This window comes from Rhinopithecus roxellana, chromosome 14 (assembly GCF_007565055.1).
Source record: "Rhinopithecus roxellana isolate Shanxi Qingling chromosome 14, ASM756505v1, whole genome shotgun sequence".
NCBI lineage: Eukaryota > Metazoa > Chordata > Mammalia > Primates > Cercopithecidae > Rhinopithecus > Rhinopithecus roxellana.
In genome coordinates this window covers 35,282,316-35,298,108 of record NC_044562.1, presented here as the reverse complement: position 1 = coordinate 35,298,108, position 15,793 = coordinate 35,282,316, and the positions used below count along the sequence as shown (strand labels likewise).

Here is a 15,793-nt window from a genome sequence, read left to right as displayed (position 1 = left end):
ATTCTTACAGAAAAGGTATTTGTTTTTTAAAAACATCAAAATTTGTTTTTAAAATTATTTCAACTCTTCTTTTAGATTTCATTTATTGGCGTAGGAGAGATATATAGTTCATCTCAGTATACCTTATATATACTACTTTGTATACGATGTATATTTAATGAATATATTGAATATTTTTTTAAATTAGACATTATATTTTTGAATTGTAGTTTATTACCTACCTAGTTTATTATATCTACATGGGCAAAGCTACATGCACTCTGCAATCATTTCAGTAAAATGCTTATGTTTTCATCAAAAATGAAATGTTTTTTGATAGACACACTGAAAATAATATATTCCACAATGTATTATCAAAATATGAACTCCACCAGAAAAAGCCAGAACAGCTACTACTTAACTCATAATGCAGATAATAATACCACGATACACATTTGCTGAGTAACTAAGATGATTATTTTTTTAAAAACTCTGTGCATCTTTTTTTATTATTATTTGCTTCCTCAGTATTAAAATTCTTAAAGAAGTTTCAGCTTGATGTCCATAATTTGATGAGTTACAACCTCAGTGTTCCAAATATGCTCCAATCAATAGAGCGGATCACTGAAGAGGTCATCACAATCTCATTAGACCAGGAACAGTGAGGAGCATTTTAATCAGTGATGCTATGGGTCATCTTTTAGATGACTGTGAATTTTGGTTAAAACCCATTGGATCAGTTGATTATTAGGTGACATCTGTTGCATGCAAATTACTGGCTACGAGAGTGGCAGTGGATGCTAAATACTTTTGCACTTTGTAATTTAATATATATTTTAATGAAGTGAACAGTGACATTCCTGAGAGGCATCAGCAACTTTGAAACAGAGTCTTCCAAATTTTCATACAGTTTGAAAGTAATGAGATTTGTTCCTTAAAGTGATAAAAATTTATGGCATAAATTATCTCTAAAAGAAGAGTGCTTCTATAAGCTGTGTTTTTTCCTCTGTGGAAAAGATTAGATTTTAAATAGTTGTTTAATGGGAGTTTTTTGAAAAGTAAACAAAGATGTATTTCTTTGATCATTTTCGCTTATTATGAAAGAAATGAAGTACCCCTTGGTCTCTGAAGCCTCTTATCACTTGATCAGAAGGAAACCCATTTATAGGGTTAGTAAGTATAAACTTGGCTCTTAGAATATATCCCATCTATTTGTGTATCCATCCCTTCAGCTTTCAACAGTATTCACAGGGAACTTTCTAAGAATCGAGTGTTGTTTCTCAGAATATTCAAAATGTGTGCTGTTGAGCTTTACTCTATCCCATCCTTTTGGAAAATTGACATGTTTAAAATCAGGACTTTTTCTGAAAAAAGATTTTCTACTATACTAAATTGTTGTGCTTAATAAGCAACCATTAAAATTGATACACATTATAAAATGAGACTAGCTTTTTCTCAGATCCTTTAGCAATTCCTCTGCATATATTCTTGTCCAAATTTAGTTAGCACAGTATTTTCTAATGCAATAAAAGTCCGTAATCATCTACTGCTAGATAGCCTAGTCAATGGAGTGCTTGAAGATTGACTTACCTGTGATCTGCATGATGAATATTATGAATTTAAAATTACCTTTGGATGGTGAGTTTATGTGCATTGCCATAATGTTGGAACCCAAATAGTTATTTCATGACTCACAGTCGGAAACCTTTTTCCCCAAAGTGCCCTTTATAATATTTAAATAAGGCACAAACATCTCATTGACTCAAAATCATTTACACGCATAATGAACACAGATGAAGCCGCCCAGAGATATGGTTTAGCAAATAAGAAAATATAGATTATACATAAATGATTATGCATTTTAGTTAACAAATATTTGTTGAGTATCTATCATGTGCTAAGATGTTTTCTAGGTGCAGAGAATACAACAATGAACAGTATATAAGGAGATTAGAATCTATGAGGACAGGAGCAAATTTACCAAAAAATGTAAACAAATCAATAAGATAATTTCACAGACCGATGAGAGCTCTGAATGGTTGACATGATGGACAGAGAAGATGAAGGGGCTGGATGACCTGACTCATCAGGGAAGACCTCCCTGGAGAGGTGGCATTTGAGTTGACACCTAGATGATGAGACTTCAGGAAAAGAAAATGGGTTCATTGCTTTTCATTCTTTGATTTTTCCTTAGTGATTTATAATGACCAGTCTCACCATTCACAATTACTCTTTATCTGAGGTTTCTAATAACAATTTTGATTTTAGTCACCTAAACCAATATTTATGAAAGAGTCTCATTTTGCCCTATTATCTTTACTGTATGTAGCAGGAAATCCCTTTCTAATCTAGGGCCAGCTGGAACAGCATTTGGAATTGCCATACAAGGTATACATTTAGGACCAGGCACAGTGGCTCACACCTATAATCCTAGCACTTTGGGAGGCCGAGGTGGGTGGATAATTTGAGGTCAGGAGTTCGATACCAGCCTGGCCAATATGGTGAGACCCTGTCTTTCCTAAACATACAAAAATTAGCCAGGCCTGGTGGCGTGCACCTGTAATCCCAGCTACTTGGGAGACTGAGGCAGGAGAATCACTTAAACCCAGGAGGCAGAAGTTGAAGTGAGCCAAGACTGTGCCACTGCACTCCAGTGTGGGCAACAGAGTAAGACTCCATCTCAAGAAAAAAAATATGTATATATGTATTCAGAGATAGCAGAAATTGCTTAAATGGATTTCCATATTAGTTATTTAAAAACACTAAGCTGGAGAAATAACAAATTTAAAACAGATATATTCACTGCTCAAGCCACCTGATATACATATTATATATAAATATATGTATAAAAAAATAAATTTGACCTCTAATCCTAATTTCAACTAAAATTTATGAAAAAGTAATGAGTGACAGGCAGGGATACTAACCACGATAAGACTTAAATGTTAGACCTAAAACCATAAAAACCTGAGAAGAAAACCTGGGCAATACCATTCAGGACATAGGCCTGGGCAAGGACTTCATGTCTAAAACACCAAAAGCAATGGCAACAAAAGCCAAAATTGACAAATGGGATCTAATTAAACTAAACAGCTTCTGCACAGCAAAAGAAACTACCATCCGAGTGAACAGGCAACCTACAGAATGGGAAAAAATGTTTGCAATCTACTCATCTGACAAAGGGCTAATATCCAGAATCTACAAAGAACTCAAACAAATTTACAAGAAAAAAACAACCCCATCAAAAAGTGGGCGAAGGATATGAACAGACACTTTTCAAAAGAAGACATTCATACAGCCAACAGACATATGAAAAAATGCTCATCATCACTAGCCATCAGAGAACTGCAAATCAAAACCACAATGAGATATTATCTCACACCAGTTAGAAAGGTGATCATTAAAAAGTCAGGAAACAACAGGTGCTGGAAAGGATGTGGAGAAATAGGAACATTTTTACACTGTTGGTGGAACTGTAAACTAGTTCAACCATTGTGGAAGACAGTGTGGTGATTCCTCAAGGATCTAGAACTAAAAATACCATGTGACCCAGCCATCCCATTACTGGGTAAATACGCAAAGGATTATAAATCATGCTGCTATACATGCACATGTATGTTTATTGTGGCATTATTCACAATAGCAAAGACTTGGAAACAACGCAAATGTCCATCAGTGATAGACTGGATTAAGAAAATGCGGCACATATACACCATGGAATACCATGCAGCCATAAAAAAGGATGAGTTCATGTCCTTTGTAGGCACATGAATGAAGCTGGAAACCATCATTCTTAGCAAACTATCACAAGGACAAAAAACAAACACCATGTGTTCTCACTCATAGGTGGAAACTGAACAATGAGATCACTTGGACACAGGAAGGGGAACATCACACACCCGGGCCTGTTGTGAGGTGGGGGCAGGGGGAGGGATAGCATTAGGAGATATACCTAGTGTAAATGACAAGTTAATGGGTGCAGCACACCAACATGGCAATGTATACATATGTAACAAACCTGCACATTGTGCAAATGTACCCTACAACTTAAAGTATAATAAAAAAAATTGATAGACTATATAGATGCAAGAAAGAATACATAGGCCGGGCGCGGTGGCTCAAGCCTGTAATCCCAGCGCTTTGGGAGGCCGAGACGGGCGGATCACGAGGTCAGAAGATCGAGACCATCCTGGCTAACATGGTGAAACCCCGTCTCTACTAAAAAATACAAAAAACTAGCCGGGTGAGGTGGCGGGCGCCTGTAGTCCCAGCTACTCGGGAGGCTGAGGCAGGAGAATGGCGTAAACCCGGGAGGCGGAGCTTGCAGTGAGCTGAGATCCGGCCACTGCACTCCAGCCCGGGCGACAGAGCGAGACTCCGTCTCAAAAAAAAAAAAAAAAAAAAAGAAAGAATACATAATTTATAAAGATAAATAGAATTTTCTAATAAAATATTTTCATTAAATAAGTCAAAAAAGTACTTATAGTTTAATCATATAACTATTTGTTTTTGCTTAATCCCTCCAAAATTTATTCATATATTCCTCTGAATTGTCCTTATTATCATTATCTTGTGTATGCCATTCTGTTACAATCTTTTGATGAATAACATTTAAAATTAATTAAGAGTTTCTGCATTATCAATTTTTTCACAGTCTAAAAAAGCTGGTACTAGCTGATCAATTGTTGCATTTAAAATCCTAAGCTAACCTTATTACATATATTTTCTCATTTGTACAACATAGGTGAGTGATGATTATTATTATGCCATTAACTGAGGATTGCAAGTAGTAAGTAATTCGTCTGATATCACATAGGTAGCAAGTGATGGGTTGAGGATTTATAAGCAGATAGTTTAACCTAAGAACTTATGCCTTTATGCTGTGCCACTTCTCACAAATAAAAATGCATGCTAAAGTAAAAAGGTTTCTTAGAAAAAGAGTTTTCTTGTATAAAATTTTAGGATGGTATAATCCAATCACCATACTTACCAATCTCTAGCTGGCAAAAGCCATGTACTAGTCATAATTTCACATGTTCTTCTTAAAAAAAATGCTAGTAGAAATAATTTTTCCAGGTACTTCTTTCAGCATTCTCTGTTTCTCTAAGGATAGCTTTATTCTTTAACCTTTGGTTTTACAGGGACATTTTCAGGTTTAATCTATAGTTTTCAATGTGGAACAACCCAATACAAGAAAATCTGTAACCAGCTCAATGCTTAAGATGTAAAGATTTATCCAAAGTACCATGCGTTTTACACTGTAAGTGGGAAGTATTTTTAAAGTTTGAACTTAATGTCAAAGTAGCACCCTGCACACTCCTAGTAACTTACTGCTGTTCAAGCAATATCTTTTTACAAATGCAGGGGCAGGCAGGGGCAATGGAGAAAGTCAAGTTGAGCAAGAGGACAACAATAGTGCCAGAATTGTAAGATTATGAAAGGAAAGAGGGTTGGCAAGTCTGGAGAGGATGGAAAGGGTTTCTAGCGTGAGGTCGATGGGTTACATTTGATTGAGTGTTTATAGCGGGATCAGAGGGGCACATGGAGGCTTGACACAAGAAAAAGTGCACTAAAATAGAGACAGATCATTTGCAAAAACAATTTAATGAAAACAGAAGAGGAAATCACATGCATATAAGAGATTCTGAGTCAGAAAGGGATGGCATACAGTACATAAATAAAGCCAAGTTCAGGGCAGGGTGAGAAGCCACCAATGATTAATGTGATGTTTTTATTTTTCTCATTTATGTTTTTCACTATTTAAACCCTCTTCAAAAAATCAGATATACTCTTATCACTAAGCCTTGTGGTCTTAGCTCTTCGTCAGAATATTTCTCAGTTTCCAATGCTTTATTGGTCTTTACTGGATTATTACCTGTTAACACTTCTCCAGATGCCTGCACATCTACTTACCGGGCTCCAAAGCTTGAAGATGCTGAGGTCCCCAAGAATGCAACCCTTGTGGCCACCTAACTTTGGCAACTACAGTTTTCTAACTCACATTTGTAGAAAGTTAAAAAGCTCTAAGTTTCCATTAATGATCTCATTATGCACCAAATACCCAAGTTAATGAACCTCTCTTTCTTAGCAAGAGCATCAGTACACAGAATGGTGATTCTTGTTATCAAGTGGCAGTCCATTATAGCAGTTAGGCTACTGGATTCAAATCCTGCCTTTGCCTCTTACTACCATAGGCCCTAGGAAAGCTATTAAACCTTTCTCAGCCAATTTCCTCATCTGTGAGATGAAGATAAAAACAAGTCTTGCTTCACAGAATTATTATAAGAAATAAGTGAGTAGATATAGGAAAATTGCTTAGTACAATGCCAGTGTTTACATTAGAATGATGTTCCTCATCAGAGTTGGGAATCTAATCATTCAACAAATCTTTCTTAAAGACTATAGTTATTTTGAAGTAAACATTTTGAATTTGAAAATTTAGGATTCTCTTCAGAATTTTTATTCCCTGAATCAGTTCACTAGAGTTGTACAAACCAGCCCTTCCTTCAACAAGAAGGGAACCAGAAAGAATAAACAATGCTAGCTGTGGGGAAGGGATTATACTAGTGGCTTCCTTTTTCCCCCATACTGGCAGTAAATACAGTCCAAGTCTTTGCTGCTTTTCAGAAGGCTATGTGAAAATACTGCTTTGTAATTAACCAAGGAAAGGGGAAAATTCTGACAAATTTGCTTGGGAATTTTAGATATCGCAATGAGGTTTGCAAAATAAGGAGCAAAAGAGCAACAAGAGTTTCCAGCTCTTATTTGCTAATTTTCTCCATTAAATAATGTACTGTAGGTTCTAATCTTTTTCTTAATTCTCTGAGATTATTTAGCAGAAAAGCATCAGAAACATCTCACCCTGAGAATGCAATAGATTTCTCTGAAATCTTTAAACACAACTCACCACATGGTAAAGACTTTAACTGCACCCTTCAAAAATGTATCGATCATGTTAACAAATAGCAATACTTTACCACAGATCCTATGGCTAATTTTTTTGTTCATAGTAAATTTGAAAGCAAAGTAATTTAAGGTTAGGCTATCATTCTCCAAGCAAAAAGCAAAAACAAAATGAATTTTTAAAATAATTAGTTGAAGGGTTGCCATCTACACCTACAGACTGCCTGAGTTAAGAAGCATTGATATTACACAGATTGCCAGATCCAGGGAAGAAATAAGAGCTGACAAGGGTTTTGGACAGTAGTCACTGGAACAAGGGAAGAGGGCTTTAATTAGCACAATTTGCAGGTGAGGATCTGTGGCATCAGATTGGAGGCAGAACTTTCTAAGAACAAATGGCTTGATTTGAAAAGTGTGGACATTTTATGACTTCTGACACCTTCAAATTTTCATTCCAGAATTTTAAACTGCTGTTCCATGAGAAAAGTAGAGATAGAATTTACAAAGGGTGAGAAAGTCAGAGGGTGGCCCCTGCTTTAGATTATTTGTGCCATAGGCAGTTTCTAGAAAGGAAATAGAAAATTCCAAACACTCTTGGTCGGTAAGTACTGCAAAAACAAATGTTCTTTTCTGATGCTTAATTTTTTTCTCTTAATTATCATTTTTAGTTCCATTTTTAGAGTCTTTGACTCTTACATAGTGGCTTTTTAAGCCAGTCGATTTGTTCATTCATAAAAGCAAGCAGGCAAGATGAAAGGTATTCACTAAATCTTTCAAGAGGCAGTACCTGGATGTTTGGTTCCTAAATGCAATCTTCTCTAATATTCACATTGAAAAATGCCATTTAGAGTCTAAGTTAGCTTGAAAAAGAGTTCACACAAAGGGTACAGATGTCCACTTACCATTTTCTTGTTTCTCAGTAATTCTCCTTTCTCAAGAAGAATAAAATGACAGATGGCAAAAATTATCTTACACGTTCCAGTAGAATGCCTATTTACCAATGAGGTCAGAGCAACCAGTACATCTGGAAAACAAACCAGGAGATGACATATTAGTTATGCAAATATTTCTCTGGAAAGTAGGAACATAAGATATAGGAAAAGTCATAAACAGGTGCTTTACTTGTTCACAGCATCCCGAGTGCAGGTTGTAATCCACTGTGGCTTGGGTATCTAGGTTGCCTTTCACCGGGGGAGAATGATCATAGACATGGTAAATGGAATTAATACAGTAAAGCCAAAATAATAAGCACTGATGTTTTGTCTTCTGACAGCATATGAATGTGCAAGCATTAAGTTATAGGAGAAAAGGGGCTAATTTTAGATTTGTTCCTAGCCCTCTCCATGTGAATGGTGTCGCTGTGAGCCCAGCAATGAAGTTCACTGTGTTGTAGCAGACTGCGCAGTTCCTGAGTGTGTCAACCCAGTCTATGAACCAGAACAATGTTGTCCTGTCTGCAAAAATGGTAAGACTACACTGCATTAGCTTTCGAAGAGGGGTTAGCACAAAATACAAATATCTCACTACTGCACACCATTCAATGCAAGAGCCCTCTAAGATCTGCCTGTGGCTTTCCAATATGGGCATGGCGGATATATAGTTTTATCCCACCTTAAAGTGAAAATAAAGCTGCAGTGGGTTTATCGTGCAGCTTTCCATCTGGGGAATGAAAGCTGTTGTAAGCTGACTTTGTTGTGATCCCTATTATTTCATGTTGATTTAAAAGGAGGATATTGGAAAGAATACAGTACCATCCTTTTGTAGTGACTGCATTTCTCTCTTTTGTAGAGCCAATGAAGCAGTTCACCCCATTTTGTGGTACATGACCCAGGATATAGAGTAGGGTAAAAGCCAGGTATTTTGTTTTGAACATAGATAAGACCTTACGTTTAAAGTTAAATATAAAATTCAAGAAATAGTAAATAAAATTATCAATGCACTTAAATTGAAGTAATAAAGATTAAACAGTTTAGGGCTTTTATTCAAGGTTTTTATTATAGTGGAACTGTTCTCTCACAGTAACTGCTACAGAGGGAAACTTCTTTTATTTACAACATTATAGTTTCCTTTTTGTCCCTCATGGAATGGAGAGGTTGAACCAACTATAATATCCTAATCACCCCAAATCAACATGATGCTGCAGAGAAGACAATGCAACTCTATAAACCCAAGACAGTGCATCAACAGAGCCAATAGCGCACTTTGCCTTGTGACCACGTACTACCAAAAAGGAAAAAATAATTCTTTACTAGGCCACATTCCACAAATGTTCCCTCTGTCAATAATATTGCTTGAAAAATGGTTCTAGCCCCCAGTTAAGATAAGCTCACTCACTCTCATGCTGAATTACTATCCCTTTTCTTGAGTTGGCAGTGGCCATCTTTCTCTGTTTTTTGCTCTGAATTTGGAGCTCACTTACTAATCTTTTCCTTTACAGAAGGATAATTAGTACAAATAAACATAAAGGTATCTTTCATCTTTTACAAAAGATAAAAAAATCTTTTCAAAAGATTTTTTAAGTAGCTCTGGTTGTTTCTGATAATTTTTTGTGTTTTGGTATCTTCCAAATGACTTATTGAAAACCTTTGTGACATTTTCCAGACACAGATTTTGCTATTTCTGATCATAGAAATCCAATAACTTGAATATTAAGTTGTTCATCTGGCTTCTCTTTTTCTTCTTATCTCCTTTCTCCAATCTACCTGTCATAGTGACCGTCTCTCTCACTTGGCAGGAAGAAATAACGTTCCTCAAGTTCTATCTCATCTAACATAAATATATGCAAAGACATTAAATTTAAGGCTTCAAAATTTTAAAGGGACTGAAGAAACTGGAAAAGATACAAGAAAGAACAGTAAGATGATTTAATGGTTGAAAAATAGGACCTATGGGGACAGACAGAAAGAGTTAGCATAATTTGTCCTAGAGAAGAGATGGCTCAGGTGAGACCAAACTGTCATAAAGTATATGAATGGTGAGTCTAAAATAGAAGAGAAAGTGTTATTTTTCATTTTCTCCAAGGATAAAAGGAAAAAAAAACTCAGCTACCTAATCAATCTTTAAAAATTGGATTGACAGGTCTTGGACTGAAGACCGCATTTTTTTTTCTTTTTTCCCTTAGAAACAACTGTGTGAACAAGTCCTTGAGGCTCTTTCCTTCCCCAGGTAGCTCTGGTTAGCTTTGTCTCACTTTTAGCTTTGTCTCACAATTATGGTTCTAGTTAAAATTTCTTGTCTAGACACTTCCAGCGTACTCATAGAATTAGAACATGTAATGCATATGTTTAAAATATAGTTTTTACACATGCATCTATCACATCCTTCTAGCGATCCCACACTAAAGCTCATAATATACCCACAGTTAATGTCTATGTCATACGTTAAATCAGCCACTACAAACTAGTCACACTTAATTTGATGTCACCCAAGATTATCCTTTTTCTCTCAATCATGTCAGAGGAGAAATTTTTCTCCAAATGAAATCCTCTTTGTACAAAAGTGTATAATGAATAGACTTTACTTGTTCAATCAGTTAATTAATTAGTAACCACTGGTATTTCTGATAAACAGATGCTAAGTACATAAGGTATATTAGTTAAGTTTTCTGATTTTTTTAAATCATGAAGCACTATGAAATGGCCACTTCTGTTCCCTCTTGGTACTTTCAAACAAATTTTCTTTTCTTAAATAAGTGAAATGAATCTGAATTTAAATTAGTGGAAGGACTGATTGTAATATAACATTATGAGATGTTATCTTTTTGTTATTAAATGCCGCTAGCTAGTCACATATGCCCCAAAACTAAAGTATAATCATTGCCAAAGGAGAGTATATCAAGAACCACCGAAGACAGACTGAATCCCAGGTTTTGTTGACTCTCATTCTAAGCCTAGCCCAGAAAAGAGAAACAGATGAATGACATAGAGAAGATTTGGAGGAAAAATAAATGTTTATTATGACAGCATAACTGGAATAACTTAAATTTCCAACACATGATTTAAGTCTATCTCATTATATATGGTTATTAACTATAACCATAATAAATATGCCCATTATAGTGTAAACTATTTTAAATATAGTTGCTATGTTCATAGATTTTTAAAAAACAACAATAAGCTAAAAATATATCCTATGGATTCAAGGTAGACACAATGAATTTTAATTTATAAACAGTCATAACATTTTCTATATTTTCTCAAATCTTCATAAATGGTTGTTTTGGCGGGCAAGTAATTTTCAGTTTGCATAAATGCTGATTACCTTGGCTGTCAAATACTTTCTTTTTTCATATTAAAATTGATTTTTCTCCCTTCCTGAATTACAACTTGCCAAAAGCATGAGGCATTAAAGTTATAAAACTTTTAAAATATGATATAAACTTTATATTAAAGATATAAACTTTTGAATGTGATATAATCCATCACACCTAACCCTATAACTCCACATTCAACTAACATAGAAATATTTGTTTTGATATTTAAGAACAAACAAAACAAAGAAGCATAACAATATGTACATAGTTTTTCTGTAAAACAGTTCTAAAAATAAACAATTATCTTTAGAAATAAATATTTTAATATTATAAAGTGCAGGGTAATCTACTCCCTAAACAATGGTACCACGTCTTTATTCTTGATAATATAATTTTAAGAATAAATTTAAGAACAAGTATTTCCAGGAATTTTCTCTAATTGTATAGAGAGTTTTAAATTGTCTTGTCTCAGTGATTACCATAAATAAGATTTTCAATGGCTATCAATGACTATACCCAAACTGTAAAATATACAGTAATCTATCATATTAAAATTAATTTAGCACCAAGAATAGTCTATCACTGTAGCCTGAATAAAATAAAAACACTAAGGAAAGATATGAATGACTGGACAGAGTCTATGTAAGACTCATGATAGGAGGAAAAAGATGAGAGTAATTTTTTATTTGGTGAGAATTGGGATTGGCATAGGAATTTATTGTTTCTAAAAATATTAAGCATTTGTTTCTCTTTCCTTTACACAGCTCCAAGAGCTAGCAATACAAATGCCTTCCTGAAAAATATGACATTTTCAGACTGTTTTTCTTTCCCTAAGATTGTGTTACTTTGACCTATCTTTCAGCCCCAGGCCTTTCCATGTGAATTAATGAGCACTCTTTATGGATTTTTGTTTTTATGGTATGAAAAAAATAATTTAGCACAGCATCTGTTTAAAGAAAACAGTATGGCTTGGAATGTCACAGAAATATTTCAAACATTTGGAAACTGACCATAAATTTGACTAGTAATGTGGCTATAAGTATACATTATATATATATAGCTAAGAATACCCATCATTTATTTTTGTATGTGAATTAATATTAATTTCAAACTCTTGCTCTGCAGCCACTCATTCTTCAGTTGTTCATACATGCTAATAGTTTTGTCCCAAGTCATTAAGAATCCATAGTTATAGAATGCTGAATCTCTGCATTAAAAAATAAAATATGTAGTCAGTTATCAAAATATTTGATCATTGGAGCATCCAAATGACAGACTGCATATTTTACATTTCATTAGCTGGTATGCCAGTGAGTTCTGTGTTTTCACTGGAATATACAGTCAGTCATTATTCAAGACTCAGAAGGAAATGTTACTCCATGAAAAATTTGAAAAGACAGAACGCTCCTACAAAACCCTGTATACACATTAAGTTTTCAGTTCCTTTCAACTAAAAGTCACAAGCCCTGTTCAAATATTTAATTCTATGTCCCTCACTCTCTTCTAGTTTAGTAGTGATGCAAAATGGCAGAAAATAAACTAGGGAAAAGGGCAAATATTAATAGAAAAGAGGACAACAAAGGGGATGAGCCATGCACAAATAAGAAAGAGCCACCCAATACCTTCTAAAGGTCCTTGGGAGAACATATTTGCCAAAAAAATTGTTAATATCTCTAATATACAAAGAGCTCCTTAAAATAAATGAGAAAGGAAAACAATTCTACAGGGAAGGAAATGGGCAAAGAGCAAATAAAGGAAATTTACATAAGAAAATGAATTATCTAATAAATATATAAAACTATATAATACTTAATCACCAAAAGGATAAGGAGATAGAAATTAAAACAACAGGAAGCCAATTTTTTATTGATGATAATGTGGGATTGATGGTGCCTCATATCAGCAAAAAGGAAAGAGTTGAGAAGAGTTAAGAAAGAGTGGAGAAAATATTATAAACTTTTAAAAAGACACTTTCTTTCAAAATGTTTACATCACTGAAAGTCAGCAGTTTCACCTTTTGTACTTTGTCCCACATTCACGCCATTTTAAGAGTGAGAAGTTGGTAGAAAATCTAATAATTCTTCACTGGGGTAATTAAATAAAAACAGCCTTTTAAAAGACTACTGATATTTTTTACTGCCAGGTATAATAAAGCAAAAACTATATATAAGAATACATATCATTTTGTATGTAATATAATGTATACTATATATCTAATGTGTACATTTTATGTTACATAATTTAAAATAAGATAAATATGCATCTTATAATAAAATAAAAATCTTTTTTTATTTTATTTTGAGACAGAGTCTAGTTCTGTCACCCAGGCTGGAGTTCAGTGGCATCATCTCGGCTCACTGCAACCTCCGTCTCCCAGGTTGAAGTGATTGTCCTGCCTCAGCCTCCCAAGTAGCTAGGACTACGGGCACCTGCTACCATGCCCGGCTAATTTTTGTATTTTTAGTAGAGAGAGGGTTTCACTGTGTTGGTGAGGCTGGTCTTGAACTCCTGACTAGTGATCCTCCCACCTCAGCCTCCTAAAGTGCTGGGATTACAGCCGTGAGCCACTGTGCCCGGCCAATAAGATACCATTTTAAATAGATATTGAGTTTGTATATGTAAAGGAAAAAAGGTAAGTGGCTACATAATAGAATGTTAATAATGATTCGATGATTAGTTTTAGGCAGAAATGAGAAGGTAGAGAAAAGAGCTAACGTCTTTAAAACATTAAATATTTACAAATTAACAATAAAAACAATAGAAAGATGTGAACAGGTAGTTCACATACAAAATACAAAGTTTCACAAAATACAAAAATTATTATCTCACTAAAAAATCAAATTAGATTATTTTAAAACCCCTTTTTATTTTTGCATGTTGCATTGATAAAGTTCTGAAAGAATACACACCAAATTTTTAACAGTAATCCAGTGATCACAAGAGGAAATAAGAAGTGGAAGTAAGAATCTAGAAGCAGGGAAATTTTATATTTTATTTCACAGGCCTCTTTGTTAAGTAATTTTTACAAATCTATATTTTTATAATTTAAAATATTTTATCAAACATTTGAAGAAAAAATAATCCTAATTTTATTGACATTTTTCTAGAGAAAAGGCAAGAAAAAAGCTTTCTTTTTTTAAATGGTGTATAATATTGATACAAAGCAAAGATTGCAAACTGAAAAAATGAAGCTAAAAAGCTACCTTGCTTATGATTACTAATGGGGAAATCTTAAATAAAATACCATTACAAAATCCTCAATCTAAATCCCTGAGTTCTAGATTTCACAGAGGAAATGCAGTTCATGTATTGTATGATACATTACTAGTGGTCTAGGAAAGCATTATTCAATCAATTACATGAACATTTCTGCAACAAAATATGTAATAATGATACTAAGGAGACTGGATAAATATAATGAGTCTAATATCATCTCAGGTCAGGGTTTAATCTCACCCGAGTTTTTCTATCAAAGTCATGAAAAGGCAGGGCGTGGTGGCTCTCGCCTGTAATCCCAGCACACTGGGAAGCTGTAGTGGGCAGATGACAAGGTCAGAAATTCAAGACCAGCCTGGCCAACGTGGTGAAACCCAGTATCTACTAAAAACAAAACAAAACAAAAAAACAAAACAAAACTGTGTGTGGTGTGTGCCTGTAATCCCAGCTACTCAGAAGGCTGAGGCAGAAGAATTGCTTCAACCCGGGAGGCGGAGGTTGCAGTGAGCCGAGATCATGCCCTTGCACTCCAGCCTAGGTGACAGAACAAGACTCCGTCTCAAAAAAAAAAAAAAAAAAAAAAAAAAAAGTCATGAATAAACTGGATTTTCAGAGGTTGTGAGAAAGGCATTGTATATTTTGTTAGTAAACAGAAGCTAGCAGGAGATTAAAATAATTACACAACCTAACCAAGTGGGATTTAGTAGGGATCTGCAAAGATAGTTCAATATTAGGAACCCTGTTAGTATAATTTGCATTGTTAGTAAATTGAGGAGAAAGAGCAGGTTATCATTTCTATAAAATGACATTACACATGAATACGCAAAAAGTAGTGACAAATATTCTTGATAAAACAAGACTGAAGTGGACAATTTTTGCATGGTAAAAATATATCTACCTCAGCCTAAAAGGCCAGAATTATGTTTAGTAGGTAAACACTAAAGACATTCTCCCGATAAAGTCAGGTATAGACAAGGATGTCTGCTATCATTTTACATTTCAGATAGATAGATAGATGAATACATTCATACTAGCTAATGTAATTAGAAAAGAGAATTCAGAAGAGGAAAATTAGAAAGAAAGAGGTAAAAATGTCACTATTTGCAGATGATATGAGATTGTATTCTTGAAAGCCCCAAGAAAATTGGCAAAAACTACTATAAACAAGAGAATTTAGTGAGATACCGGTACAAAATGAATGTGCAGATGTCAAAACATATATATACACACACACACACATAAACATATAAAATATATGTATTAAATATATGTATTAATATATGTATTCAACATATATGTATTACAGGAAAACTTTGGCACTAGCGAATGATGCAGAGATATCAATAAAATGTAATAGAAAGTTTAACAGACCTAACTACATATGAAAATTTGGTATGCGATGAAGTTGTACTTCACATCAATGGGGGAAAGCAGGTTTGTAGA

General features: G+C 34.4%; 1 protein-coding gene across 3 annotated transcripts in view; it reads left to right on the top strand.

The window, feature by feature from the left end:
• VWC2L (von Willebrand factor C domain containing 2 like) overlaps positions 1–15,793 on the top strand; it is a 169,473-nt gene that overhangs the window by 18,958 nt on the left and 134,722 nt on the right. For 2 of the 3 annotated variants that reach the window (XR_004053231.1, XM_010372154.2), the window contains exon 3: positions 8,218–8,347. The exons of the other annotated variant lie outside the window; for it this stretch is intronic. Coding sequence is in view for 1 of the 2 variants with exons in the window: in XM_010372154.2 (XP_010370456.1) it covers positions 8,218–8,347 (130 nt within the window). In the remaining variant the exon portion in view is untranslated. The remainder of the gene's footprint in view (positions 1–8,217; positions 8,348–15,793) is intronic. 3 annotated transcript variants of the gene reach the window in all.